Below are 27926 nucleotides of genomic sequence, written 5' to 3'. Positions count from 1 at the left end.
AAAGTTGATACTTGACCGCAAACTGCGTTGGTTTACCCTCCTGGACGGCTTGGACTCCAAGCCCCATCAGTCATTGCGGCCTGCATACTGGGAACTACGGGGTCCGAGAGGGAGTTAGCGATCCATAGTCTTTTCCCTCCCAGAAGCCCGCGGGCGGCTAGGAACGCAGTCCGTGTCATGGCCGCGGGAGCCGGGACGGCAAGCCCCGCTTCCGGCCCGGGCGTTGTGCGTGACCCGGAGGCGTCACAGTCGAAGAAGCGGCCCGGCCGGGAAGGCGGGGAGGGCGCGCGGCGATCGGACGCGATGGCGGGAGGAGGCGGGAGCAGCGACGGCAGCGGGCGGGCGGCAGGCCGGCGGGCGTCCCGCAGCAGCGGGCGCGCTCGGCGGGGGCGCCAGGAGCCGGGGCTGGGGGGCGCCGCGGAGCGGGGCGCGGGGGAGGCACGGCTGGAGGAGGCGGTCAACCGCTGGGTGCTCAAGTTCTACTTCCACGAGGCGCTGCGGGCCTTTCGGGGTAGCCGGTACGGGGACTTCAGGCAGATCCGGGACATCATGCAGGGTGAGGGCCGGACCTAGGGAAGGAGGCTGGCCGGGGAAGGGGATTTGTGGGGCCCGGGTGTCGGGGCTGGGGGTCGCCGAGCCAACGATGTCTTCTTTCCTAGCTCTGCTTGTCAGGCCCTTGGGGAAGGAGCATACCGTTTCTCGGCTGCTGCGGGTTATGCAGTGTCTGTCGCGCATCGAAGAAGGGGAAAATTTAGGTATGGCAATTTTTGTGTTCTCAAGGCTTACTAATTTAGGGTTACGTTGTTGTTTTCCAACTTATGTCCAGAACTGAAGGATTCGGGGTGAAGGGTTGCACTACTATGTCTCGATCACAGTGGTCTTTTTCCTTCTAAAATGAGTCTATTCCCTGGGTCTAGTTTTCTCCAGTTAAGATTCTCTTGTCTGCTTTTCTATTTTTTATTTCCTCCCACCTGTTTCTTGCTTGCCCCAACTTTGCTGCGATCTAATGAGTTATGTTAAGATGGCCAAATTTTTCCTGGTAGAATGTTTTCCAGGGTATAAGCACTTTTTTTTTTAATTGAACTTAAGAGCTGTTAGCAAAACTGTCTCCAGTTTCTGGTCGCTTGTATCTGAGGAGGATGTGTGTAACCTGAAATTTGAGATGCAAATACATGGGTTAAAAAATAAATTTTTACCTGTCTTGAAAATTAAAAAACAGTCACTTCAAATTCATTGGCTTGAATTTGAACTCTTAACATGTTTGTAAGCTTGTAGCCAATTTGTTAGCAAGTTAAATGCAAATGTTACCACATTTACATGTGTCTTTTCAGATAAACATGTATTTTGGACATGTTGTTTCTGCTTCTTATAAAATCTCTTAAAGCGAAAACTGTGCTCTTTGTCCTAGACTGTTCCTTTGATATGGAGGCTGAGCTCACACCACTGGAATCAGCTATCAATGTGCTGGAGATGATTAAAACGGAATTTACACTGACAGAGGCAGTGGTGGAATCCAGTAGAAAACTGGTCAAGGAAGCTGTAAGGCTCTGTATTTATTTCTTTTTTTCTTTTGGCAAAAATCAGATGTCTTTGAGCATACCAATGCTTATCTTTTCTGTGTGATGATGGAGAGAGCAAGTGAACATATTGAAATGTAGACACACACAGATGTTATATCTCTTCAGGTGACCCCTTCCCAGGTCAGGCTTGGAAAGTGTTAATGGCAGGTACGCTGCTTTTGTAATTTTGGTTGCCTTCCTTGTGGCCTTGGCAGAAGAGGCATTACAAAGGAAATGGGTTGGCATTGAAGACTGACATTTTGGAGGTTATTACACCATTCAGGAGCATCGTGAAAGGGCTAGAAGTAACAGGCCTAGGATTTGGTCATCCTTGTTTATAATAAACCAAAGAGGATAACTGGGGCCTTGAGAAATGTGGGACTGACTTTGAAGAGGAACATTGCCTTTGAACAAACAGAATCAAAGGTGCTGGGATAATCAGCCAGTTAGAGAACCAGTAATGGTAGAAGGCTGGCATAGCCAGTGTTCTTAACAAGGAAAAAGCTACTGGGGTATCTGGGAATTTGAGTGTGTGTGTCATGGCTTAGCTAGCTTCAGATAGTAGAACTTACTTTTACTTAAAACACAACAGGCAGTGGAAACCAGTCAGAAAAAAACCCAAGGCTGTTTTGGGGGGGGGGGAGGGGGCAGGGTTGTGGAAGCAGATGTGGAGGTGGGGAGTGAAGAATTAACAGCTGAGCATTGCCTTGGTGGTGGAAAGTAAGGAAACTGTTAAGAAAAGAAAAGGATCCTAAAAACATAGGATCTCAGGAAGGGGTGTGGAGATAAAACTTTGCTTAAGCAAGGAAGACTTTCTGTCCTTTGGCTGTGTGCTGGGTACTTAGGTACCCTGTTAAAAAAAAACAACTAGTGTGTGTGAGGTACAGGTATTTATTCAATTAAGGAGCTACTTTTGGTTTTGGAGAGAATGCTCAGAGAATCCAAATTCCAAAGAGGAATAATTCCAAGAATAGATTTTTAGTATAGGTAAGTCAAGTTTGTGATGGAGGGACAATGTCAGAGAAGACATATTAGCAAAGGAGGAGAAATCTATGCCTACTTTCAGAATAGCTAAAGATCTTTTGAATGGGAAGAAATGGTACACCATTGCATGCCTGGCTGGCTCAGTCAGTAGAGCATGAGACTTTTGATCTCAGGGTTGTGAGTTCAAGCCCCATGTTGGGTATAGAGATTACTTAAAAATAAAATCTTAAAAAAAAAAAAAAAAAGGAAGAAATGGTACCAGTTCAAAATAATTCATGTAATTCCTGTTAAGTTAGGTAGCAGATTCAGAAGTGCAATTCCTTTAAAACACAACAGCTACATAGATTTATCTCTATCCCTTCTTCTGGAAGAGTATTTGTGGGTTTCATCTGCATATTTGTTGTTTTATTATTATTTTTTTTAAGTTTATAGATCACATTTGGGGGCTTCCTTAGGAAAAATCTGTTAGCGAAATGCAAATGACCTTAAAACTGTCAACCATACTCTTAGTTGACCTTGTTCTTTTCCTTGTTCTTGATTTCTTGTTATACTCACTGTATTATAAACTGTTATTGCTATGGACCAAATACCGCAAAATTTAGCAGCTTAAAACAGTTAATATGATCTCTCATTTTCCAAGAGTCAGGAATCTGATAGTGGTTCAGCTGAGTGCTTTTGGCTTGAGGTCTCTCATGAGATTATAGTCAGGCTGTCTGCTAGGATTGCAATCATCTCAAGACTCATCTAGGGTTGAAGGATCTATTCTCATGCTCACTCACGTGGTTGTTAGCAGGACTCACTTCCTTGCTGGTTGTTAGCTAGAGACTTCAGCTCCTCGCCTCTCTGCAGGGCTGTTTACAGTGTGATGGCTTGCTTCCTTTAGAGCAAGTGATCCAGGAGAACAAGAGCCCAAGACAAAAGCTGGAGTCTTTTATAACCTAATTTCACAAGTATCATCACTTGTGCCATATGCTGTTGGTCACACACACCAGACCAACTATGGATTAGTGTGTAATGGGACTGTGCAGGGTGTGGGGATCACTGCAGGGCATTTTAGAGGCTGGCTACCACAATTACCTTGAACTCTTATTCAGTGATACTGTATCACTTGCCTCCTAATTTCTTATTAAAAATTTTTCATTTAGATTCCTAGAATCTGTTAATGGTCATCTTTGGGAAAATGCCATGGAGTACCTAGGCTCATTGAAGCTTTCTGATGCATTTTCAGCTTTTTGTAAAGTTTCACAACGTTCATTTAAATGTCTATTAAATTTTTGTTCAAGTTTATCAAATAAGTTATTTGTTAAGTTAGAACTTTTCATTGTATGATGTAGGCATTTCTACAGGTCTTTGGTACCCCTTCAGGAATCAAAAAACTAGTTTCATAAACAATGCCAAAACATTAGTTGACTTTCTGTGCATTGACTTTGCACTAATGGTGTAAAAGTAGTGATGGGTAAAATTGCTAGTATCTTGGCATGACCAAGGTGGTGGTAACCTGTAGAGTAGTCATTGGAGTCTTCATTGCCACATTCTTGCAGTTTAAAAAACAAATAAAAGCCAGTTTCAATTTAGAAGATCACTGATAAAGCAGTAAAATTATTAATTTTATTAAATCTAGACCCTTGAGCAAAAATCCTTTCAGTATTTTGTGTGACAAAGTAGGAAGTTTGCTCGAAGCATTTCTGCCATATACCAAAACTTGATGGTTGGCTTCAGGAAATCACTTGTGTGACTGTTTGAGTTGCATGCTGATCTAGCACTTTTTTAATGGAACGAACACCTTTCTTTTTTTTAACTGAAAAGAACTGACACATTTTGGCTGTTTAGGTGTGGGCATTCGGCAGTCATTTTCTTATAAAAGAGCAAAGGGAATTTGTCACTTCAGAGAAAACAATGATAGTATTTGTTGCCATTGATAAAAACTGACGCTTTCAAGTAAAAATTAAAATTCTGGAAAACTGGGGGCGCCTGGGTGGCGCAGTCGGTTAAGCGTCCGACTTCAGCCAGGTCACGATCTCGCGGTCCGTGAGTTCAAGCCCCGCGTCGGGCTCTGGGCTGATGGCCCGGAGCCTGGAGCCTGCTTCCGATTCTGTGTCTCCCTCTCTCTCTGCTCCTCCCCCGTTCATGCTCTGTCTCTCTCTCTGTCTCAAAAATAAATAAACGTTAAAAAAAAAAAAAAAAAAAAATTTATAAAATTCTGGAAAACTGGTATTGATGTGCCTGACAGTTTCCCAATTCTTAGATTTTTCTGATAAGATTGATGGTGATTATTAATATCAGTTATTTTCAAGGTATTTTTAATGAATGTGTCAACATTTGGAAGATCTACATAATTCAGTAAATAAATATTTTCCAAATGGCCAATGCAGTATATTATAAAATCATTCATGGGTAAAAGATCCATTTAAAATGCAAGATAGACTAACGGATTTTAATGTAACAGATGATGAAAAGTTCACTTGCCCAAGTTTGGTGTAGAATCAAAGAAGAATATCCACAATTTTCTCAAAGGTCTGTTAAAAATACTCCTCCCTTTTCCAACTTCATATGTATGTGAGGATGGAGTTTTTTAGTATATTTTAACCAAAACAACACATCACATCAATATGAATGCAGAAGCAGATATGAGAATCCAACTTTCTTCTATTAAGCCAGATATTAAGGAGATTTGCCAAAATGTAAAACAAGGCCAGCTTTCTCATTAGACTTTTATCTTAGAAAATATAGTAATTTTTCATAAAGATATTTATATTAACCTGCAATGAGTTTGTTGTTTTTAATGCATTAATAAATATTGAAAATTTTTGTTTTATATTTGTAATATATTTCTAATATATTTCTATAACCCACAAAAACAGAAGTTCTTTGGGGTCCTCATTAACATTTAAAAGTATAAAGGAATCCTGGAGCGCCTGGGTGGCTCAGTCGGTTAAATGTCCGACTTTGGCTCAGGCCATGATCTCACGGTTTGTGAGTTCAAGCCCTGCTCTGTCAGACTCTGTGATGACAGCTCAGGGCCTGGAGTCTGCTTTGGATTCTGTCTCCCTCTCTCTTGGCTCCTCCCCTGCTCACACTCTGTCTCTCTCTCAAAATAAATAAAGATTAAAACAAAAAAACGTATAAAGGAATCCTGAGACTAAAAAGTTTGAGAACTGCTTCTGTAAGCTGTTAATGGTATTGAGGCTAAATTGGTTTTCTCTTCATAACTGAAAGATTCCTCAGGTTTCTGTGGAGAACAGCAGAGAGTAACATGTATGCTATATTATTGGGAAAGCATTTATTTGTTGCTTTTTGCTGTCTATCATTCTCCCCTGCACCTTTGGTAACAGCACTTTTTCTTTTGAGGCCTTACCCAATTTGGGGGGGCTGGGTGCATAAAACACACTCTTTAAGTACCTTAATTTTTGAAATAAAAAGCTTTGTCAGAGCTTTTTGAGTATTCCTGTTTCCCACAACAGCCTGGTTTCTTTCTGAGTTTTTTTCTTTAGCCTTTCTTCCCTTCTGTGAGTTTTGGTTTTCTCTTTCTATGTGCCTTCTGCGATTTACTGCCCCCCCCCTCCCCCCCGGTGTTGCCGAATATAAACTTATCTTGCCTCTATTGGAAATCTGTGCTTGGAATTTCCTTTTTATTTAAGTTAGCCAGAGACCATTGCTATTGCTTACACCCTAAGAACCTTAGAGATATATACATAAGCAAAGAAATTATACTGCTTTCTGAAAACTTTCAAGTGAAAAAGCAAGTGTTCATTTCTTTAAAACAAACAAACAAAAAACTTTCCAGGAAATTAAAATAGATTTAAAAGATAAGCTCATAGCACAAATGTTGGAGGCAGACTTTTAATTTAGATTTTGAAAGCATTCACATTTCCTTTCTTATTCTACAAAGTAAATATAGTAGGACCTGGTTCTAATTCTGGAAAAGACAGAGTAAGCATATTCTCTTCTGTCTTACTTAATGCAAGTCTAAGTCCTGGACAGATTGTGTGGAGCACCTATCTGACAATTCAAAAATGTAAATGATAGTAAGCAGGTGGGGAAGAAGACGAGAATTTGAAGGTCCACCAACTGGTGATGAGTAGCTGACCACTTTTTCCTTCTCTGTTACCACCTAGCCTGGACTTGAAGGCTCCCGAAACCTAGAAGTGCACTCTAGGTGGGAAGAGAAAGAACTCCAAGAAAGGCTTTCTCTGGCCTGAGGAGCAAGAAAGAGATCTCCTGAGGGTCAGGGAGGGTGGGAAAAATCCCAGGCTTTTTTTTCTCCCTTCTCTCCTGCCCCAGCACCCAGGCAATACTGCAGTGGTGGCAGCAGTGGCCCAGTGATGACACTGGCAGCAGGGCTGGCACCTAAAACTGAAGGAAGAGAACCCTTTCTCTTTTAGCAGTGGAGCTATAATCCCTAGAATGCAGAGCAAATTCCACTGCTTCTTTACTGTCTATCCTGCTGCTTGCTGTGGATACAGATGCAGTGTATAGCACAGTGGGGGAACTAAACCCCAGGAATGCAAGGCTGGTTTGAAACTTGAAAATCAATCAGTGTACTCCACTCTATTAGTCCAAAGAAGAATAAAACATATGATCTTTCAACTGATGCAGAAAAGGCATTTAACAAAGTTCCTGATAAGAACACTCAGCAAACTAGGAATAGAACTTTCTCAACCTGATAAAAGACATCTACGGAAAACCTATAGCTAACATCATCCTAGATGGTGGAGGATAGAATGCTTATAATCCAAAACAAGGCAAGGATGTCCATTCTCACTGTTTCCATTCCATGTCATACTGGAAGACCTAGCCAGTGCAGTAAGTCAAGAAAAAGAAATAAAAGACAACAGACTGGAAAGGAAGGAAAAAAACTGTCCCTATTTGCAGATGGTATGACTGTCTATATGGAAAATCCCATACAATATACTAAAAAGTCTATAAGTAAGTATAGCAAGATTGGAGGATATAAAATCAACATACAAAAATTATTCATATGTCCAGTATATATTAGCAGTGAATGACTTGAAATTATCAAAACAGTGTCACTCATAATAGCTCCCAAAAAGAAGAAAAATAAATTCTTAAGTATATGTCTAGTAAAACATGGGTAGGATCTTTATGTGGAAAAACACAAAATACTAATGAGAGAAATCAAGACCTAATACATGGAAAGGCACACCACGTTCATGGACTGGAAGACGATATAGTTAAGAGGTCAGTTCTCTCCAGGCAATGGAATGAAGACCCCAATGACTATAGTACTAAATAACCAAAACAATTTTGTAAAAGAAGAACAAAGTGGAGGACTCACTACACAATTTTAAGACTTACTATAAAGCTGCTCAGGACTATAAACATAGGTTAATGGAACAAGAGTCCAGAAATAGGCCTACACAAATATGACCTTGATTTTTGACAAAAATTTGAAAGAAATGCAATGGAAAAGGTATTCAACGGAAAAGGATAGTCTTCAACAAATGATATGAAATAGCTGGATGTCCATATGCAAAAAATGAACCTTGACCTAAAACTTACAAAAATTAATTCAAAATAATCTAAATGTAAAATGTAGGTGCCTGGGTAGTTCAGTCAGTTGAGCAACCAACTCTTGATTTCAGCTCAGGTCAGGATCCCTGGGTCCTGGGAATGAGCCCAACTGTGCTGAGCGCAGAGCCTGTTTAAGATTCTCTCACTCTCAACCTCTGCCCCTCTCCCCCACTCATGTGCATACACTCTCTCTCTCAAAATAAAAAAATTAAAATAAATGCAAAATGTAAAGCTGTAAAACTTAGAGAACATGAAAGAAAATCTTTATGTCCTGGACTTAGACAAAAATTCTTAGCTATGACACTGAGCATGATACATAAGAGGAATTTTTTTTTAACTATATTTATTTCAGGGCACCTGGGTGGCTCAGCTGGTTAAGTGTCTGACTTCAGCTCAGGTCATAATACCATGGTTCGTGGGTTCGAGCCCCATGTTGGGCTCTGTGCTGACAGCTCGGAGCCTGGAGCCTGCTTGGGATTCTTGTGTCTCCCTCTCTCTCTGCCCCTCCCCTACTCGCACTCTGTCTCTCTCTGTCTCTCAAATAAACATTAAAAAAAATTTTTTTTTAAACTTTATTTTGAGAGAGCACCCGTGCAAGTAGGGGAGGGGCAGAGAGAGAGAATGAGAGAGAATCCCAAGCAGGCTCTGTGCTGTAAGTGCAGAGCCCGACACGGGGCTAAGAGGAAATTTTGATAAGAGGAAATACTGGTAAATTGGACTTAACAAGAATTTAAAACTTTTTTTCCGAGCAAAACATTTAAGAGAATGAAGACAAGCCATAGACTGGAATATTCACAAATCACTATCTGACAAAGGACTTGTGTTCAAAATATATAAAGAAGCCTCAAAAAAAAAAAAAAAAAGCACCATTTAAAAAATGGGCAAAAGTCTCCTCAAAGAGAATGTACAAATGGCACATAAACACATGAAAAGATGTTCAACATCATTTAGTCAATAGAGAAATACCAATTAAAATCAGTGAATACAGGACATACTATTAGAATAGCTCAACTTCAAAAAATACTGACACTAATGATGTGGAGCAACTGGAACTCTCACACATTGCCAACGGGAGTGCAGAATGGTATACCCACTCAGGAAAACAGTTTAGCCATTTCTCATATAAAGTTAAACATACATTTTCTGTATGACCCAGCAATCCCACTTGTGGTTATTTACTTTAGAGAAATGTTATGTTTACCCCAAAACTTGTACATGAAGGTTTTAGCATCTATTCATAATCACCAAAATTTGCAGACAACCCAAATATCCTTCAGCGGGTGAATGGATAAACAAAATGTAGTACAGTAGCCCCCCACCCTACCCGCATCCATAGTTTCACTTTCTGCAGTTCCGTTACCCACAGGCAACTGTGGTTGGGAAGCAGATGATCCTCCTGACATAGTCAAAAGGCAGAAGGCCAGTAGTAGCCTATGGCTAAGTCTTGATACTTACATCATTCACCTCATGTCCTCACATAGGCATCTTACCATTTCACATCACAAGAAGGGGGAATACAGTACAATAAGATATTTTGAGAGACAGACCACATTCACATAACTTTTACTATAGTATATTGTTACAGTTCTCGTTTATTGTTGTTAATCTCTTACTGTGCCTAATTTATAAATTAGACCTTATCATAGGTAAGTATGTAGAGGAAAGGGGAGGGAGGACTACAATAAATTCATACAATGGAATACTACTCAGCTATAAGAAAGAAAAAAACTATATAGATGTTATAACAACATAGATGGATCTCAAAGGCATTTATACAGAGGGAAAGAAGCCAGTCTCAGGGCTACAGCCTCTAAAAAATAAGTGCCACATACTGTATGAGTCGATTTATATGACCTTTTTTTTTTAATTAAATTTTAGTTAACATACCAGACAATATTGGTTTCAGTAGAATTCATTGATTCATCACTTACATACAACATCCAGTGCTCATCACAAGTGCCCATTTTAATACCCATCACCCATCTAGCCCACCCCCGACCCATTTATGACATTCCTGAAAAGATGAAACTGAGAAGATCATTGGTTGCCAGGGGTCAGGGATGGGTGACTAGAAAAGTAGCACAAGGGAGGTTTTTGGATCCATGGTTTTTGTGTCCTCTGTGGTCGTTACAGGATTCAGTAGGTGTTTTTAAATGAAGAACACTACACCCCCCAAAAAGTTCATTTTACCGTATGCATGTTAAATAAAATTTAAAAACATGATAGGATCCAAATGATTTTATACAAAGTAAAACCTTTGAATTCTTCAAGAAAGTTCAGTATAGTCTTAGTATAGTTATTCTGCGGAAAATGATGTAAAAGCAAATGTGGTCATGACTAAAATGAAAAGACCTACTTTGTACCTTCCTTGGGCAGCAAGAATTTATATATGGTTGTGCCTGCTATTCAAGAGCATTTGAATTTGTATGTATATAGTATATGTATATGTATACAGTTTCCTTTGTATGCTGAGGACAGAATCACCAGAGATTAATACTGAAATCCCCTTGCTATTCCTCCTTCTCTTCATCTGTATCTCCTTCAGTTTTTCTCTGAAATGAAGATTGAAAATATCTGTGGACGAGTTTTCCTTACCGTGTGTGTGTGTGTGTGTGTGTGTGTGTGAGATATGTTTCTTATACCTCTCTTTGACACAGGATTTAGAGTAGCTACTTTATTCTGTAAGATAACTCCAAATGCTCCCAACTTTCCCCTGGCTTTTCTAATTAAAAAAAAAAAAAAAAATGTACACATATATTTTTAAAATATCCCTTGGGGTGCCTGGCTGGCTCAGTCAGTGGAGCATGTGACTTTTGATCTCAGGGTTGTGAATTTGAGCCCCACATTGGGTGTAAAGATTACTTAAAAAATAAAATCTGAAAAAAAAAAATCCCTAAAAATTTTTGATCACTGTCATTTTACCTCTGCATATCTTTTCTTGGGGTTTCTTTATGAAAGGACTCTTCTTTTTCTCTGTAGCTGATGAGACTTTTTCATTCTGCCGGGAATTTTGCCCCTTTTGTGTGTTACATGTGGATGCGTTGGATTTGTTCATCTCAGTAATTTCCTGTACACTTTTAACTGGAGTTGCCAGCTGGGGTTTTACGGTAGTGAGAGGCTGTGTTGGTTCTCCTACAGAAATGGCCTCAGGCCTTTCCTGAATGGAGAGCCGAACCCTATGGTCAGCAAATGGCTTTTTCCCCCCCAACAGTCTATCATCCCCACTCTGTCCTCATCATTATATCAAAGCTTTGCGTCCAAAAAGAACAGATCCAATTGTTCTGGGGACCTGGAATGACTCCTGTCCATTTTGCTTTTCCTTGGGAGGCCCTATTCAATTTGGGTAAATGGTCTGTAATCCAGAGGATCAGATTTTGCTTTATCAGCTATTTTTTAAAAATCCAGTGTAATGTTGAAAATCTACTACCCTACACAATGAAAAAAGAGTGCTTACAGTTGTTCATAATGCCTGAGCAGTGACTGTTAGTTTTTAAGTACAGGAATTTGATAGATTGTGAAAAATTTCTTGGGTAAATAAGGCTCACTTTTACTTTTTAGTAGTTTATTTTAGTACCTGATTTTCTGATTACTCCTGTCATTATTACAACAGTTAAAAAAAAAAAGGTTTTTTTCCCCTTTTGTAGGCTGTCATTATTTGTATCAAAAACAAAGAATTTGAAAAGGCTTCAAAAATTTTGAAAAAACATATGTCCAAGGACCCCACAACTCAGGTAAATTTGATATACTTTTGCTTCCCTGACTTAAATCCATCTCATTGTTTTTTGTGGGGAAACAGGGAAAGGGTTTCTTTGTCAGGAATGTAATTTAAATATTTGGCATCCTTAGCATGTTGTCTTTTATATACGGGATAAAAACATTGTGAGATTGACTTTTCAAAATTTATTTTGTATTGTACAAATTTACCTAAATTATTTTCTTGCCCATTTCTGTCTGGTTTGTGGCAGAACTTTATTTAAGTGATCAGCACCAGGTATTAAGCTATCAACTTCGGTAACGCTCCTATTACATAAATGTTGATTCTGCAGACTTGAGAACCAGCCTTGGTGAGGACTTAACTCCTCTATTTTCTGGTGTCAAAAGCTCTGTTGGTGCCCTGCTCTTTCTTTTTTCTTTCCTTTGTAAATCTAAATTTTAGTTTTTGAAAAGGTAATACATGTACATAATAAAATTCAAAAAGTACAACAAAAGAGCTTAGTGAAAATTCTCTCATCTCTTGACTTAGCCACCTCATTCATCTCCTCATAGACAACCAGTGTCTTTTTTTTCTTTTATCCTTTCAGAGATAGTCTAGTCTATGCATATGCAAGCAAACAAGCCTATGTGTGTGTATACAGAGATACATACATATATCTATTCTTCCTGCTCTTCCCATATATACCTGTGAGCATATTCCTACACACTAATTTGAGCATTTTGTAAATTGCTTTTTTCACTTAATATATCTTGAAGTTCATTCTATATTAGCACGTAAGGAGCTCCTTCATCCTTTTTTTCCTTAAGTTTAAAAATATTTATGTAAATGTGTAAAGGTACTTTAGATCCTAAGTTCTTCGTATTTTTTTATAGCTACATACTAACCCATTATGGCTGATCCATAGTTTATTGCCCTGTTCTTTGTGGTAGGCTCCCCTTCCTATATATGAACACTGATGGCCATTGACAGCATTTGAAAGTCGATAGTGTTTTCTCAACTCACCATCACTGAATTTTTACTAGAGTTCTCCTTTCTTATGTTGCAAATATCGGTCCTTTGTGTAGAAGCTGAGAAATGATCTCCTGAACATTATCCGTGAGAAGAACTTGGCCCACCCTGTTATCCAGAACTTTTCCTATGAGACCTTCCAGCAGAAGATGCTGCGCTTCCTGGAGAGTCACCTGGATGACGCAGAGCCCTACCTCCTCACGGTGGGGCTTGGCCTTCTCTTCCCATAACTGTGATGTGGCCTTGAGGATGTGCAGGCAATTAGAAAAGGACAGCTCTTTTTAGAAGTGAAAAGAGTAAATGTGTGTAAAAGACTTTTGATTTATATGCACTGTCTTCCTTAATTAAATGCCTTAAATATACAGAAGCGGAGATTCTCTGACAGAGGCACATGGAACGTACCTGGTTTCCTTCACCTTCCATTTATACCTCCTACATGTGATTAATCTGTTGTGGTTAAAGTAGGGGAACACTTGAAATGGTGGTGGTTCCCAAAGGAGATGAAATTTGAGTTCAGTTCGGGAGCAAGAGTGGTAGATACAGTATAATAGGGTTGTTAAGAGGAGGAAGGAATAACTGGAGAAGAAAGGTGTGATGAGAAGTATGATAAGGCATAAACTAAATGAAGACGTTCTTTAATTGGATCAAAGTGATCAGCATAAAGAATGGCAGCAGTGAGGCTCAGGACAGCATGTGGAAGAATAAGAACCTAGTGTGTCCTATAGGGTGGCCTGTGATATTGGAAAACTGAGTGAGAGGGTTTTGTTTTGGTTTGATTTTGGTTTTAAATCACCAACATCTGAGAATATCTTAGCTCAGGGAGGCTGGCTGATTCAGTCAATACAGCACATGACTCTTGATCTTGGGGCTGTGAGTTCGAGCCCCATGTTGAGTGTAGAAATTAATTAAAAGTAAAATCTTAAGAAAGAAAGAAAGAAAGAAAGAAAGAAAGAAAGAAAGAAAGAAAGAAAGAAAGAAAGAAAGAAAGAAAGAAAAAGAAAGAAAGAGAGAGAGAGAGAGAGAGAGAGAGAGAGAGAGAGAGAGAGAAAGAAAGAAAGAAAGAAAGAAAGAAAGAAAGAAAGAAAGAAAGAAAGAAAGAAAAGAAAGAAAGAAAATATCTTAGCTCATAACAGTAGATCTGCCAGGCCCATATTAGACTAGTGTTAGGTGTCCTAGCAGTCATTTGGCAGATGTGAAATTATCTGTAAAGCAGATAGTTTGGAATATTCAGGGAGCAAGTGTCAGGATACTTGAGCCTGGCCTGGGGTCCTTTATTTTGTATTCCAGATAACTGGAAAAATAACCTTCTACTGTTGGGGGGGTGCGGGGGACAAAACTTTGTTCTTTTTTTTTCTTTTTCTCTCTCTTTTTTTTTTTTAAGAGAGAGCATGTGCAAGTGGGGGAGGGGAAGAGGGAGAGAGAGAGAATCCCAAGCAGGTTCCATGCCCAGCACAAAGCCTGCGTGATCCCAGGACCATGAAATCATGACCTGTGCCGAAATCAAGAGTCAAACGCTCAGATGATTGAGCCATCCAGGCACCGCCCCCTCTTTTTTTTTTTTAAGTAGGCTCCATGCCCAACATGGGGTTTGAACTCATGACCCTGAGATCAAGAGTCACACGCTCTACTGACTGAGCCAGCCAGACACCCTTAGAACTCTCAGTTCTTAAGACACCACTTGTTACAGATATGTATATCTGAAACAGAATGATACTAGACTAATTGGAAATGTATAAAACTTCAGTCAGAGGGAGACAAATGGGCAGTTGGAGTTAGAGCAGGATTGGCCCACTCAGGGCTTTATGTGGTATAAGTAAGGATTTTCAGAGTTAATAGGAAAAACATATTTGTGAAATATGTTTTATAAAAAAAATTTATACACAAAGTAAAAGATATTAATATAAGCATTAGTTACCCCAAGTTTGGAAGAAAAAGTTTGACTTTTGTCCATGACCCAAAAGTATATTTGGCCTAGATTAGAGATGAGATTAGAAGAATGGAAGAGGAAGTAGAGTCAAATCACATACTTGTTTGTTGTCCAAAAGGTTGAATTCTTGCAGTGTCAAGATGGTCAGCACCACTCAAATTGAGTTCTCCTTTAGTATAGAAAATTGTGAGCCATCTTTTGAGGAAAGAAAAAAGCAAGACATTTGAGATAGTTCTTGTGAATTCTTTCCCTTTGTATGTCCTCCTCTAGTTTATGCCTTGAGTGGATTTATAAGTGAACATGTTTGCATGTTGAGTATGTACGTTCATGAAAGAAGAGATTTAATGAAATTCTGTGACTTCCTCTTCCTGATGACATCCTTCTTTTCCCAGATGGCCAAAAAAGCTTTGAAATCTGAGACTGTCGCCTCAGGTACAGTGAAGGAAGATAAACAGCCAGCACCAGAGCCTGTGCAGAAGCCACTCAGAGAACCTGCAAGGTGAGAGGGATGCCCTTTTGCGATCTTGGGCGAAACATAAGGGTAGTCTGTTGGAAGCAGTCTCCTTAGAGTAGAATCAGTTTCTCCTAGTACTGACATGTTATTTGGTGACTTATATAAGGCAGTGTGGGAGTTACAGAGCATACCTCGGGAAAATGAGAATATTGAAGATGTGATGTCATATCCCTGACAGTAGTTCCTGACTGGTTTTTCCTCAAAGGTTCTTTCCTTCTCTGTTGTCCTGTCCTTGCCCATATTCACTCATTACGTCCTTGTGGATACCTGATCTCTTAATGCACTGTTCAGACTTGTGAATCAGATTCCCAAGACAAGTTGTTAAATAGGGGTTACAGGTTTAGATGCCTTTGGGGGCCCAGTAGAAAATGTACAGGAGTGAGTACAGGATAATGCATTTCAGAGCATGTGAGTGTGAACCAGAGAGGGCATGCTTTTCAGCTTCGTGTGATTGTTGCAATGTGGAAATGTCCAAGGATGCCCAAACTTCAGTTCAAATTTTTATGTGAGACATCCAGTTTTGTTTTTGTTTTGTTTTTTGACGTTTCCCAGTGTGGGGAGGCAATTAGTCCAATTTAAAGAAAACAAAACTTGCATAGGTTAGGCAACAAGACATATCTGTCAGCTGGGTTTGGCTTGTAGGGTGCCAGTTTGCCCTCTCCTAACAGTTTTTAATTTAATTATACCAGTTATTCCAAATCATAGTTGAACTTAACTTTATTATGAAAAGGCAGTTTCTCATTGTTCCAAGACTGGCACACTTCTAACTCTGACAATTCTCAAAATCCCATTTATAAGTGTACTGTAGGAGAAAGGGGGCAGAATGGAGACCAGTCTTTTCCTTCTTTCACATGAGGGTTGAACTGGAGAGCTGGAAGAGTTTAGACTTCAAGGTGAGATTGCTGAATTGTCATTTGGTTGCCCAGACAGACTCGTACCTGTTCGGCACTATACACAGTTCTGACGTAGTTGCTATAGTTCATGCAGACTAAAGGGATTAGCATGCTGGCTAAGGAGGTCTCTTGGAAGAGGAGTGTCATTGGCCCTAGTCCTTTAAGGTTCTCTTACTTGGGAGTTTAAACTCCAGAGCTCAACTTCTATATCATATAAAGCCTCTATTTATGCTTATAAATGGAAGCTTTATAATTAAAGGTTGTTTTGAGCAACTTTTTTTTTTTTTTTTTTTTCCAAATGAAGTGTCCTCAACTTGAGGAGTCCTCTAATTTGAAGCTTCACACTTTGGAAAAGTTGTGGCTGTTTGGATGAGCACCAGTAATGGTGAGACTGATCTTTGTATATCTGCTTCATGTGTAGGCAGTTACGGAGTACTCCAACCACCATTGGAATTATGACCCTGAAAGCGGCTTTCAAGACTCTGTCCAGTGCACAAGATTCTGAGGCAGCCTTCTCAAAACTGGACCAGAAAGATCTGGTACTTCCTAATCAAGTGTCTCTGCCATCACCAGCCCTCAAAAACAAGAGACCAAGAAAAGATGAAAATGAAAGTTCAGCCCCTACTGAGGGTGAGGGTGGCTCCGAACTGCAGCCCAAGAACAAGCGCATGACAATAAGCAGATTGGTTTTGGAGGAGGACAGCCAGAGTACTGAGCCGAGCACAGGCCTCGACTCCTCCCAGGAGGTCGTCCCGGCATCACCATCCAAGCCCACCGTTCTCAACCAACCCCTCCCTGGGGAGAAGAATCCCAAGTATGAAGACGTTCTTTGTGGCAGTTTTGGGGCTGGTTGGTGGTCCTGGTTGGGCCTGGTATTGCTTCCATGAATGAAGTAACTTTCAGCTAAGTTATTCACCACCAAGGCTTGCTCAGACTGCTAGAATGTGACTTGGGAGTGGGGAGTGACGACATAGCCATCCCTGCCAGTTCTGAAGCCCCACCCGTGGGCTTCGAGGCATTGCACTAGGCGTGAGTGAGGATGGAAGGGTTTCAGAGCCTCCTACTCATTGCTGCTTTCATTTTTAGCAAACTTCTGAGTGCCTTGACTACTAAGTACCAGTCTTCCTTGTTAAAAGAAATTTGTCTGAGTTAGGCCACTTTAGACTTTGATCCTTAAAAAAGATTTATGAATATTTATAGTTTTGCACCTTCTATGAGTATTTAAGACTTGGCAAACTCAGTAAATATCTCCTAATCTCTCACATTCTGCTAGGCTCTGTGGGGCAGTGGTTAGAATGCTTATATTTTGCTCCCTGTCATGGGCTGGCTCTTAAGTTTTGCTACCCTTTGTGCTATCTTGTGGATCCTTCCTCTAAGCAAACTGGTTTGCTTGTTCTGTCTGGAACATACTCTCTTTGTTTCTACTGCTGTACTCTTCTTGCTTCCTCTCATTCCCCACAGTTGGGTTTTCATTCCTCCATCATTGCTTGTGAGAATCCCATCCCTCCTTCAAAGGGAAGAGAAGCTGATATTGATGAAGTACTTTCCATGGGCCAAGAACTTTTCACATATTATTTTACTGGATCTCTAGAATCCTCACTCTGTAAGTGATATGTTAGCCCCACTTTTAGATGACAAAGGTTTAGAAAAGTTATTAATTTGCCTGAAATCACAAAGCTGAAAATTGGCAAAGTTGGGCTTTGGGATTTTTAACCCTAATCAGTCTTGACTCAAAAAGTCAATGGCCCATACACCACCTACACCAAGATGCTTCTTAAAATTCTGCTTCTTCCATGAATCTCCCCTGGCAACCCTGCTTTAAGTGATCATCTCACTGGTCACCCAAGGTCATTGCCATCTCTACCACTGCTCTGACATGCATGTGCTAGGTGCCCAGAGAGGCTGTGGCATCTAAATGATTAATACTCAGGCACAAATCTGCACAATACATACCATTACCTACATTTGGAAGTGAGTGAGTCATTGGCTGGGCAAGCAAATGGAGCTCAACACACTTTTATTCTCATTTGATACATGATCTCCTTTATTCCTTACAGCAGTCCTGTAAAGCATAGATATTACTGCTATGAACAGATGAGGAAACTGTAGAGAATGCATGATTACAGTGGTTTTATAAATGGGAAGATTCGTGAAGATTTAGACCTGTTTACCTCTCTCATGTGTCAAGCACATGAAGTTTGAAGGGTATTTTAAAGCAGAGGTTGGCAAACTACAGCTCCTGGGCCTAATATGCCTGGCACCCACTTTTGGAAGTCAGCCACAAACATCACATACGTATTGTTTGTGGCTGCTCTTGATGCTACACTGAGTTGAATACTTGCAACACAGACAGTAAGGCCTGCAAATCTGAAGGTACTCTCTGGTCCTTTACAGTAAAAGCCTGGCTAAAGGATTTGCTCGTGAGGTACCTGGGAGCTCCAGGGAAGAAGAGTTCAGTCTGCTCAGCAAAGCTGTGGGTGGAACAAGCCTTGCAGAGGAGCAAATGTTGAGCTGACCTTGAAGGATGAATAAGAGGTCATCAAGCATATTGTGGGGTGGGGGTTCTAGACAGCAGGGATCTCTTGTATAGTCATGAGAAAGCCTAGTATGCTCCAGAAAACATCATGTATTCTGTATGGCAAAAGAATATAATGCACAGAGAGGATGAAGGGAAGAAATGTGTGGATGGGTAGATGGGCTAGGTCTTGAATTCTTTTTGTATTCTATCAGTCAGAGGTTCTTAAGCTGGGCTTCCTATCACAGTGACCTGTGGGATGTTTAATAAAATAGATAATCCCAGGATCCTGAGTACTGAATTAGAAGGGGCAGGATCTGTAATCTGCTTTTCTAACTATACCCCAGATAATTCTACTACAGCTAATCTGAGGGCCTGATGAACTACCACTGATGGCTTCTGAATAGGCACTGAGGCAAAGAGATCAGATAGGTGGCTGGAGACTGCTACTGAATGAGTAGTCAAGATCTGGAGGAAGCTGGGCTGGTGGAATTGAAGGCAGGATTAGGGTATATCATCTGGAGGGCAGGGTCACAACTAGATTTTTATATGTCCAATGGCACTTGGCACAGGGCAAATGCTTATTAGCTATTTGTTAACCAAATAAAATAATAATTCTTGGTTTCTTGCAATTTAAAGGGTCCTACCCAAAACTTACATAAAAGGCCAGCAAAGGGTTAACATTTTAGGCTTCCTGGCCACTTGTGTCTCTATTGCTTATTTTTGGTTTTGTTTTGTTACAACCCGTTGAAAATGTAAAAACCATTCTTAGCTCAAGGATTGTACAAAAACCAGCAGCCAGAGGCTGTAGTTTGCTGACCCCGCTAGACCAGACGCCTCTAGCCCATTCACTGCTCATCAAGTTCTAACTTTACCAACAGGAGCTTAAGGACCAGGAAGTGACGTGACTTGCCTAGGATTGCACAGCCACCTCACAGTGAGATGAGGACCCAGATTTCAGCCCCTTCCACAACAGAAGTTAGGCAAAACCAAACGTGTGTACACAGAATAAGTGTTGCGTTCAAAGGAGGAGCAGGAGGTTGCCATAGTGGTCTGTGCAGATTGTCTGCAGGCAGAGTGAACAGACACATGGGTGAAAATGACAGTCCCAGAGGTTAAAATCAGTTTTATCCCAGCATGGGGATAAGCAGGCAGAAAACTAAAGCTGTAATTCTGACTTTTATTTATAAACAGTAATTAACACAGTTAATATCCTGAAAAGGAAAAACATCATGTAATTTTTTTCACTTTGTCTCAAGCAAATTATTCTCAGAAATAATATTTTTGGGGATATGACCCAGCTTAAAAATAAAGTAAAGTAGATAGTTTACCATTTGTCTCAACCATGTAGGCAATTTCATAGAAAACTCCTGGAACTCAAGGAATTTTTTCCAAGTCTGTGTACTTCTTAAGTGAACAGCTTTCATTACTCATTTGCAAAATACCTAGCCAGTCTTAAAAATAAATTTCCATTCATAGTTGGGGAAGGAGGCAGAGGTTTGTCTCTGTACTCTCTTGGTCAAGTTTTACAAGTCATTTGATCTATATAAATTCTTTAAAATTAAAATCAGATACTTTACATGTTTGCTTTGTAAAAGATGTTACAATTCTGAGATCAGATTTGTGCTGTGTTATGTTCCGAGGGCCATTTATTATTAATCAGGTAAACATAGTTAAAGTTGAATAGGAAAGACTGACTACAATTTTCATTTATTCAATAATTCAAGTTTGGGATTATTTCTTTAGCTTTGGGACTTTTTTTTGATTACACTCAGGTACTTAACATTTCACTTTTACAGGAAGGATTCTTATTTGTTTACACTCTGATCTTCAGTGGTTTAATTTATTTGCAGCTCTTTGATAATCCTGTTACTACTCTAGCATTTACTTCTCCAGCTCCTGTTAGATTATGTGTTACTGTGCTAGATGGTTGAGGTAGACAAATGAAGATACAGAGCTTGCCTTCAAGGTGCTTATGATTAAGGGGTATGCTGTGAACTGGCTGTTTAATAAAGTGGAAGCACAACCACAAGGGCAGAGGAGTGGAGGCTTTTTGTGTGTATTCGGGGCCAGGACTTAGGGTAAGCTTCATTGGGAATGATGGCCTTAAAAAATGGGTAGAATTTTACTTCGCAGGGAAGGGAATCCCAAGCAGAGGGAAGTGTAGAGAGGAAAGAACAGAGCTTATAGAAGGAAAAGAGCAGAAGGCATGGCTGCCGTTTGTGCTGATGTGGGTGGAGAGAGGAGGCTTTGGTAGCAAGAAATTGTCTGGAGCCAGACTGGAGGATCTTCATTCACCCATACAGGCTTCAATGTTGAGGCAGGGAGAAGCCATCATGGAACAGAGATGAGGTAATTTCAGACTGATGTTCAGGTGGTTTTGGAAGGGGAAGGGGCTGAGGACAGAGACTCCAGTTAAGAGACTAGTGATACTGGTGAAAGGTACCAGTGCTTGGACAAGGGGAATGGAGAGGGAAAAGAATGCAGTTCAGAGATTGGACCAGGGCATGTCTTTGAACATGGAGCATGTCTTTGAAGAACTGGGAGCAGTTTGCATGTTCTGGGTTAGAAGAATGCCGAGTGAGACCTTTAAAATGAGAATCCAAACCAACCAACCAACCAACCAAGAACAGGAAAATGAACAGATTTTGAGGGGGACAGTGGTGTATTCATTCATTGCTGAGTTTGAGGGATGATCCTGCAGCCTGTGGGACAATGACATGGAGACGCCTGGCCAGGTCAGGACTTTGGGAATTGTAAATGGATCTTCACTGTGGTCACAGAACAGGGAGGAGTACAGGCCATGAGAGAGCTGAGGGTAAAATATGGGATGACCCTGATGAATCTGTTTTACATCTTGTCCTCTTGTTGATCTCCCCTCAGAGTACCCAAAGGCAAATGGAACAGCTCTAATGGGGTTGAAGAAAAAGAGACATGGGTGGAAGAGGATGAACTGTTTCAAGTTCAGGGTAAGCTAGGACATTCTCCTTGGTCTCCTTGACAGTAGCTGAAGTATAGATGCCTGTTACTATCACATTAATGTTCCAGAAACTGCTTGTCTCCAAACTAGTATAAGTCTAGTAAGTTCCTCATTGTGATTCACGAGGAGTCAGTTTTATGTCCTTTCCCATTAAACGATGGAGACTGTCAAAGCAGCACTTTAAACAGAATTTTTAATTAAAAAAAAATTTTTTTTAGTAGGCTTCACACCCAAGTTCTCAGGGCTTGAACTCACAGCCCTGAGATCAACAACAGTAGCATGCTCCACCGACTGAGCCAGCCGGGCACCCCATGTTTTTGTTTTAATAAATCCTATATTTAATTCTAGCTGATGTTCTTCCTAAAGTCTTTTAATTAAAGGTAGAAGTGGCCCTTCCCTGCATTTCTTGTTTAAGTAAAAAAAATCTCTCTTACCAGTTTATTTTTTTCCAAAATAAGAAACTTTACTTTTCCATAATTAATATTAAAACTTGTAGCATTTGCATCAGAATATCTCCCAGCACATACTTTGCATTCTAATGGAAATATCTTAAGTACTAAAACATAATCTTGGAGATTCTAAAGACTTTGGTAACACAGCAACAACAGTAAACCTTCCAATCTCAATTTTATCCTTAAAAAGTACCTTAATTGGCACAATCATAGTTGGCAAGATCAAGATCACACAGGAAATGGAAGTAACAGAAAATCAATAAAAGTGACATAAAATATTTAAAAACAACAGGATCTAAAAGTTCCAGAAAACATCTACTTCCAGTGCAGTCCAGATTTATCAGCTTTAAAATCTGCTTCCACTACAGTATGAAGTACTTCCACGATTTAAAAATAAATAACCTGACTCTGTCTGTAAATATCCCTTTTCCTGAACCACCACTACTGCTGTAGGAAGCACTGCTGGGACAGTAGCATCTGCTGCAGCAGACCTCTAGCAAGTTTCACCTGTGTGCAATTTTGCCTTTTCTTGCAGCTTTTTTTTTTTTTTTTTTTTAATTTTTTTTTAACGTTTATTTATTTTTGAGACAGAGAGAGACAGAGCATGAACGGGGGAGGGTCAGAGAGAGGGAGACACAGAATCTGAAACAGGCTCCAGGCTCTGAGCTGTCAGCACAGAGCCCGACGCGGGGCTCGAACTCACAGACCGTGAGATCATGACCTGAGCCGAAGTCGGACGCTTAACCGACTGAGCCACCCAGGCGCCCCGTCTTGCAGCTTTTTAATGGCTCTTGTTGGCTTGCAACGGCATGTCTTTTATACTAGTATACCCTCCTCTAGCCCTCTGGCCTTTCGAAAAATTATCTTTGTGCATTTTTTTGAGGCCTGATGTCTTTCCTTATGGTGAGAATGTGGAACTTGAGCAGATCTCACATGGTCTCTCTGAGTGGGGAACAATAATTACTATCCTGTTCTTGTTAAGATCTTGAGGGGCGCCTGGGTGGCGCAGTCGGTTAAGCGTCCGACTTCAGCCAGGTCACGATCTCGTGGTCCGTGAGTTTGAGCCCCGCGTCAGGCTCTGGGCTGATGGCTCGGAGCCTGGAGCCTGTTTCCGATTCTGTGTCTCCCTCTCTCTCTGCCCCTCCCCCGTTCATGCTCTGTCTCTCTCTGTCCCAAAAATAAATAAAAAAAAAAAAAGTTAAAAAAAAAAAAAAAAGATCTTGAACCACACTTTACGTACATAAAATGATCAGGGATTTGAAAATTCTGGCATACGACAGTAAAATTGTGTTATTTCAAAGCAGTGGTTAGCAAGGGGTTGTAAAGCAGAAATTATACACACAACATAATACACTTCACTTGAACACAGGTTTGAACTGCACGGGTCCACTGACATGCATTTTTAAAAAATAAATACAGTATAATACTGTAAATGTATTTTTCTTAGGATTTTATTTCTTACTTTCTTAACCTTTTCTCCAGCTTACTGTAAGAGTATAGAATATATTACATATAACATGCAATATATGTGTTGACTGTTTATGTTATTGGTAATGCTTCTGGTCAACAGTAGGCTATTAAGTTTTTGGGGAGTCAGTGTAGATTTTTGACTAGATTGCGGGTTGGGGCTCCTAACCCCCCACATTCTTTAAGGGTCACTTGTATATGTGCATATATTAGACTTTTAACACAGTCACTCAGTAATTTTAAAAGTCATGTAGGTTTTACTAAAAAGCCTGAAATCCATCATTAACCTTAATTGAATGTCTTTATTGAATGTCTGTCTGTAAACTATTTGCTCTGTAGAGATTCTCAGTGGCTGAAATGACTGTTACTTTGTAAACAAAGGACAAAAACAAATTACCATTTAGTGACAGCCTTTCTTCTCTCAATGTTGGGAAATTCCAATTAAGTTTTCCTTTTAAGAACATTTGATGTCTTTTTCTTGTGGTTTGTTCACAAGAGAAAGGTGAACTCTGAAATGAATCTACTTTTAATGTTTTCCAGCAGCACCAGATGAAGAGAGTGCAACCAGTATAACAAGAAAGCAGGTAATTTAAAATTACATTTTCTGACCTTTTCTGGTCGTGTGGATAGAACAAAGGTAAAATAAGTACGCACACCTCATGGCATACGGTGTATTTCCATGCACCTGGAACATGCATAGGACATAGGATGTTTCCATGCACCTGGAAGAAGGTCTTTCAATTTTCCAAATAATCCAGGATTATTCCACATAATCCAAAGTAAGTTAAAGGAAGAAATTCTCTGGAAGAAAAACCTAGGAGGACAGAAACCTCATACATTTTCCTGACTATGAACAACATACGTTTGAAGTTTTTAATGCCGAAGTGATTATTAGTTGACAATGAAATGGCAGGACACGGAAAATTATTAAATGTCTAAATCCACAGTGTTGCTTATCTATATCATGTTTTAAAAACATAAACCCTTCTTTTGGGTTCAGATTATTGTCCTACGATTCTTGAGTTTACCTCTTCATTGTAGGAAAATGTGAATCAGTGGAGAGACAGGTTGTGATAAATATTTTGGTTTTCTTTTGCAGAAGTGGACTGTAGAAGAAAGCGAGTGGGTCAAGGCTGGAGTACAGAAATATGGAGAAGGAAACTGGGCTGCCATTTCCAAAAATTATCCATTTGTTAACCGAACAGCTGTGATGATTAAGGATCGCTGGCGGACCATGAAAAAACTTGGCATGAACTGAAACAGGCTTTCATTTCCACAGAATTCACAGGAGCATGGTTCCTAATAATAGCCCCTGATAGTCTGTTTTTCTTTCAGAAGCTGGGCTGGGATGAGAATTTTGGGCATCCTCCTCCAACATGGGGGAGGTACCAGTTCTACTTCATTGCTGTTGAAGATCATGGAGCTGAGAAACAAAGCCAAGTCCACCCCATGTCCTTGGCAGAGATGACAGGCACATAGCTTGTACAGTGCCAGAATATCATTAGTATTTCCCTTCTTTAGTGGTTTGCTTGAATTTAAATCCCTGGTAATCAGTAGAACCTTCTCCTAGGAAATGGTGGAGTCTGTTAGGAGCCACTCATGACTCTGACCTGTTAAAACCAGCAACGTGAGCATTATTTGGAGTGAACTTGTTCCAGGTAAAGCTTTGGCCTTCTGATGCAAATGCAAAGGACCTTCATCTGTCATGAACCCAGGTTGATGAGAGACCAGTCCTGGTGGAATCAGTGTCTCTTTAAAAACTCTAGCCAGTTGTAACATCAACATCTAGACCTGACAGCCTTGGCATTTGCTCCCAGTATTTGCTGGGCTAGGCAGGCAGGTTTAACCTCCACCTCTCCTGTGGTTGAACCAGTGTGTTTTTTGGTAAAATGGTGATTGTAGATAAGCTTAGCCCTTTACCCCAGTCCCCCTGCCCAAGTCTCTTCCTTATGCTGGACTTTTAAAGCTTAAAAAAATCTTGACTGAATATAAATGCCTAATTACATTCTTTGTGAAATGGTTGCTTCCGCCTGATTCCCTAATTGTGCTGTGTTAGTGTCTTGCTCTGAAACTCAACATTCCCTTCTCCTTTTGTACCTTGTTGTGCTTGCTGTCTCTCTCGGACATCCTTAAAGACTGTCTTTTTGGCAAAAAAAAAAAAAAAAAAGAAAAAAAATCAGTAAAGTGTTTTCTGTAATCTTTTTTTAAAATATGAGAACTAATTATTGTCCATAACTTGTAGCACTCTTCATTAAAGTCTTGCTTCTCTCAAATGTTAAGTAGCTATTTAATTCTAGCAGAGCACGTATGAGCAGATGGAGGTAGCACCATGTTGAACAATCTTTGCTGAACCATGTTGACTGTGTTAAGAAGCTGATGTCAGCTTGTATTGGGTGTTTTAATCCTTGAAAGCCATGTCCAACAGAGATGTGGAAACTTCCTTTTAATTTGTCCATTTCTTCATATAACATATTTTGGGACAAAATTCCCCCTTTCTCACATTTGAGTGAAAGGCAAGTTGTAAAGAAATGCTACAGTTTTAGGGGCGCCTGGGTGGCGCAGTCGGTTAAGCGTCCGACTTCAGCCAGGTCACGATCTCGCGGTCCGTGAGTTCGAGCCCCGCGTCAGGCTCTGGGCTGATGGCTCGGAGCCTGGAGCCTGTTTCCGATTCTGTGTCTCCCTCTCTCTCTGCCCCTCCCCCGTTCATGCTCTGTCTCTCTCTGTCCCAAAAATAAATAAAAAAATGTTGAAAAAAAAAAAAAATTAAAAAAAAAAAAAGAAATGCTACAGTTTTAAAATTCATCCTGTACCTACAAGTTAGAAACTTTATAGAGCTTTTTTATATATTTACATGTTTTGGAATTTAGTATCCTGTTTTCCTATCAGTTAATCCCAAATGAAGCTACAGTGAAAAGGTGAGACCCAAATCCCATTGATCTGGTTCCCCTAAACAGGGTTAGGATCCAGAAGCTTTTCTCTCCTCCACTCTCACATTATTAGACTCTGCTCTCTAGGTAGAAGAGAGATGTGGGATATATTCAGGGAAGCAGAGTATCCCTATCAGTGTTTCTCAAACTGAGAAATGCATAAGTCCATTAACGCTTTTTAATGTAACTTCAGAGGTGTTTTTATGATAGTATTATTGAAATGGGTACACACATAAAACTATGCCTACAGCTTCCATAGAACTATGAAATGTACTGTGAACTGATGATTCTTTTGCTGAATTTAAGTCACTGCTCATGACATGGGTAGCGTTGGGACTATAGCCGTGACAGGATGTGGGTGGGGGTGCCTGTGCCACCGTGCACTGAGAAGTGATCCCAATCTCTCGCACCTTCACCTTAGCAAGACTGCTGCAAACCACTGTGCCTGAAGGGTACGGTGATGTCACGTAGCCTTCGCTAGACCTGAAGACTATTACGAAGTCTGTTCTTTGCCTATTAGCTTTGTGACACTTAAGATATTACCACTTGGAGTCAATGCACTCAATTCTGAAGCAATACTTGGTTAGAAGGTGCTAATGCTTTTTTGTTTTCTTGGTTTTTTTTTTAAGATTATGGCTGAAATAAAAACATTATACACTGTCAGCACTCAAAGACTGTCTAGAAACACTGTCCTGGTAGGTAAGAGGGTGAGGCTCACTCAAAGCCCCAGCTGCACCAGCCGCGCTTCTGGGACAGTGAGCCGGCCACCTCAATCTCTGAATGAACATTTCCTCATCTATAAGTCAGTAGGTAATGGTACCTCTCTTGCAGGGCTGTTGAGAGAATAAATAAGCAAGTAACTCTCTTATCTCAATGCCAGCCATGAGGTCAGTGGATCAGTGAGCCTTTTTCCCTGCTGTGAGTGAAGAAGTGATAAAAGAAGAAAGATCAAGAGTTTGAATAATAGAAATAGTCTTTTAAGTGGGTTTTTGTATAGTTTTAGATGAATATATCAGTCAGGTGGGAGAAAGAACAAGGATTATCAGTGGAGGGGTTTCACCACTGCCTCTCGCTCACTTTATCCATTAAAATTTTTGTATATACTCCCATGCTGTGCTTTTTGCTCTCTAACCTCTAGCACTGGACAGAACAAATTCTGTTGAAACAGATCTGCCCCATATGTCCTACTGGGGCAATAGGTATCATTTAGCAATTAGTTATGAATAAGAGAAAGAATCTCCCCGGCCAAACCTTGTCAGTATATTCAGATGGTTGTAAATAAACTTACCAAATGTTTACCCCCAAGAAGCAGGTATGAAAAACCATAGCCCAAAGGAAGGAGAGAAATATCTCTTCTGAAGTAGCAGATTCTATCTAGCAGCCATGAAGTAGGTTTGGTAAGCCACTGAGGTTTTTTTTTTTTGTTTTTTTTTTTTTTTACTGTTTGCTTATT

General features: G+C 40.2%; 2 protein-coding genes and 1 non-coding gene across 8 annotated transcripts in view; 2 read left to right on the top strand and 1 right to left on the bottom strand.

Moving 5' to 3' along the window:
* The window catches only part of NIP7 (nucleolar pre-rRNA processing protein NIP7), a 68267-nt gene that overhangs the window by 30608 nt on the left and 9733 nt on the right, over window positions 1-27926 (bottom strand). The window contains exon 5 of one of the 4 annotated variants that reach the window (XM_058709788.1): window positions 1070-1150. The exons of 2 other annotated variants lie outside the window; for them this stretch is intronic. In XM_058709788.1, the coding sequence (XP_058565771.1) occupies window positions 1085-1150 (66 nt within the window). In that variant the 3' untranslated portion in view covers window positions 1070-1084. Of the gene's footprint in view, window positions 1-1069; window positions 1151-14664; window positions 14921-27926 lie in introns of those variants that run through there. One more of the 4 variants, XM_058709790.1, reaches the window with a different exon arrangement.
* TERF2 (telomeric repeat binding factor 2) lies at window positions 135-25819 on the top strand. 3 transcript variants are annotated; one of them, XM_058709782.1, is made up of 10 exons: window positions 135-556; window positions 660-755; window positions 1409-1539; window positions 11720-11806; window positions 12855-13001; window positions 15118-15224; window positions 16554-16946; window positions 21531-21616; window positions 24090-24130; window positions 24646-25819. In XM_058709782.1, the coding sequence occupies exons 1-10, from the start codon at window positions 178-180 to the stop codon at window positions 24802-24804; spliced, it is 1626 nt and encodes a 541-aa protein (XP_058565765.1). In that variant the 5' UTR covers window positions 135-177; the 3' UTR covers window positions 24805-25819. The 3 variants fall into 3 exon arrangements, with proteins under 3 accessions (XP_058565765.1, XP_058565764.1, XP_058565767.1); XM_058709781.1 differs by having other exon boundaries at window positions 24087-24130; XM_058709784.1 differs by lacking the exon at window positions 11720-11806 and having other exon boundaries at window positions 24087-24130.
* Window positions 2673-2745, top strand: TRNAK-UUU (transfer RNA lysine (anticodon UUU)). The gene has a single exon. It is a non-coding gene; the product is annotated as a tRNA-Lys (tRNA).

This window comes from Neofelis nebulosa, chromosome 17 (assembly GCF_028018385.1).
Source record: "Neofelis nebulosa isolate mNeoNeb1 chromosome 17, mNeoNeb1.pri, whole genome shotgun sequence".
In the NCBI taxonomy this organism is placed as follows: domain Eukaryota; kingdom Metazoa; phylum Chordata; class Mammalia; order Carnivora; family Felidae; genus Neofelis; species Neofelis nebulosa.
Note: the sequence above shows the minus strand (reverse complement) of the source record. Positions and strands in the feature narration are given on the sequence as shown.

Excerpts from the sequence above, each read along its gene's own strand:
- TERF2 (XM_058709781.1), top strand. The coding sequence starts at position 178 with ATGGCCGCGGGAGCCGGGACGGCAAGCCCCGCTTCCGGCCCGGGCGTT. Across the intron at positions 13,002-15,117 it reads CAGAGCCCTACCTCCTCACG|ATGGCCAAAAAAGCTTTGAA; the intron begins GTGGGGCTTGGC and ends TTCTTTTCCCAG. Across the intron at positions 16,947-21,530 it reads CCTGGGGAGAAGAATCCCAA|AGTACCCAAAGGCAAATGGA; the intron begins GTATGAAGACGT and ends ATCTCCCCTCAG.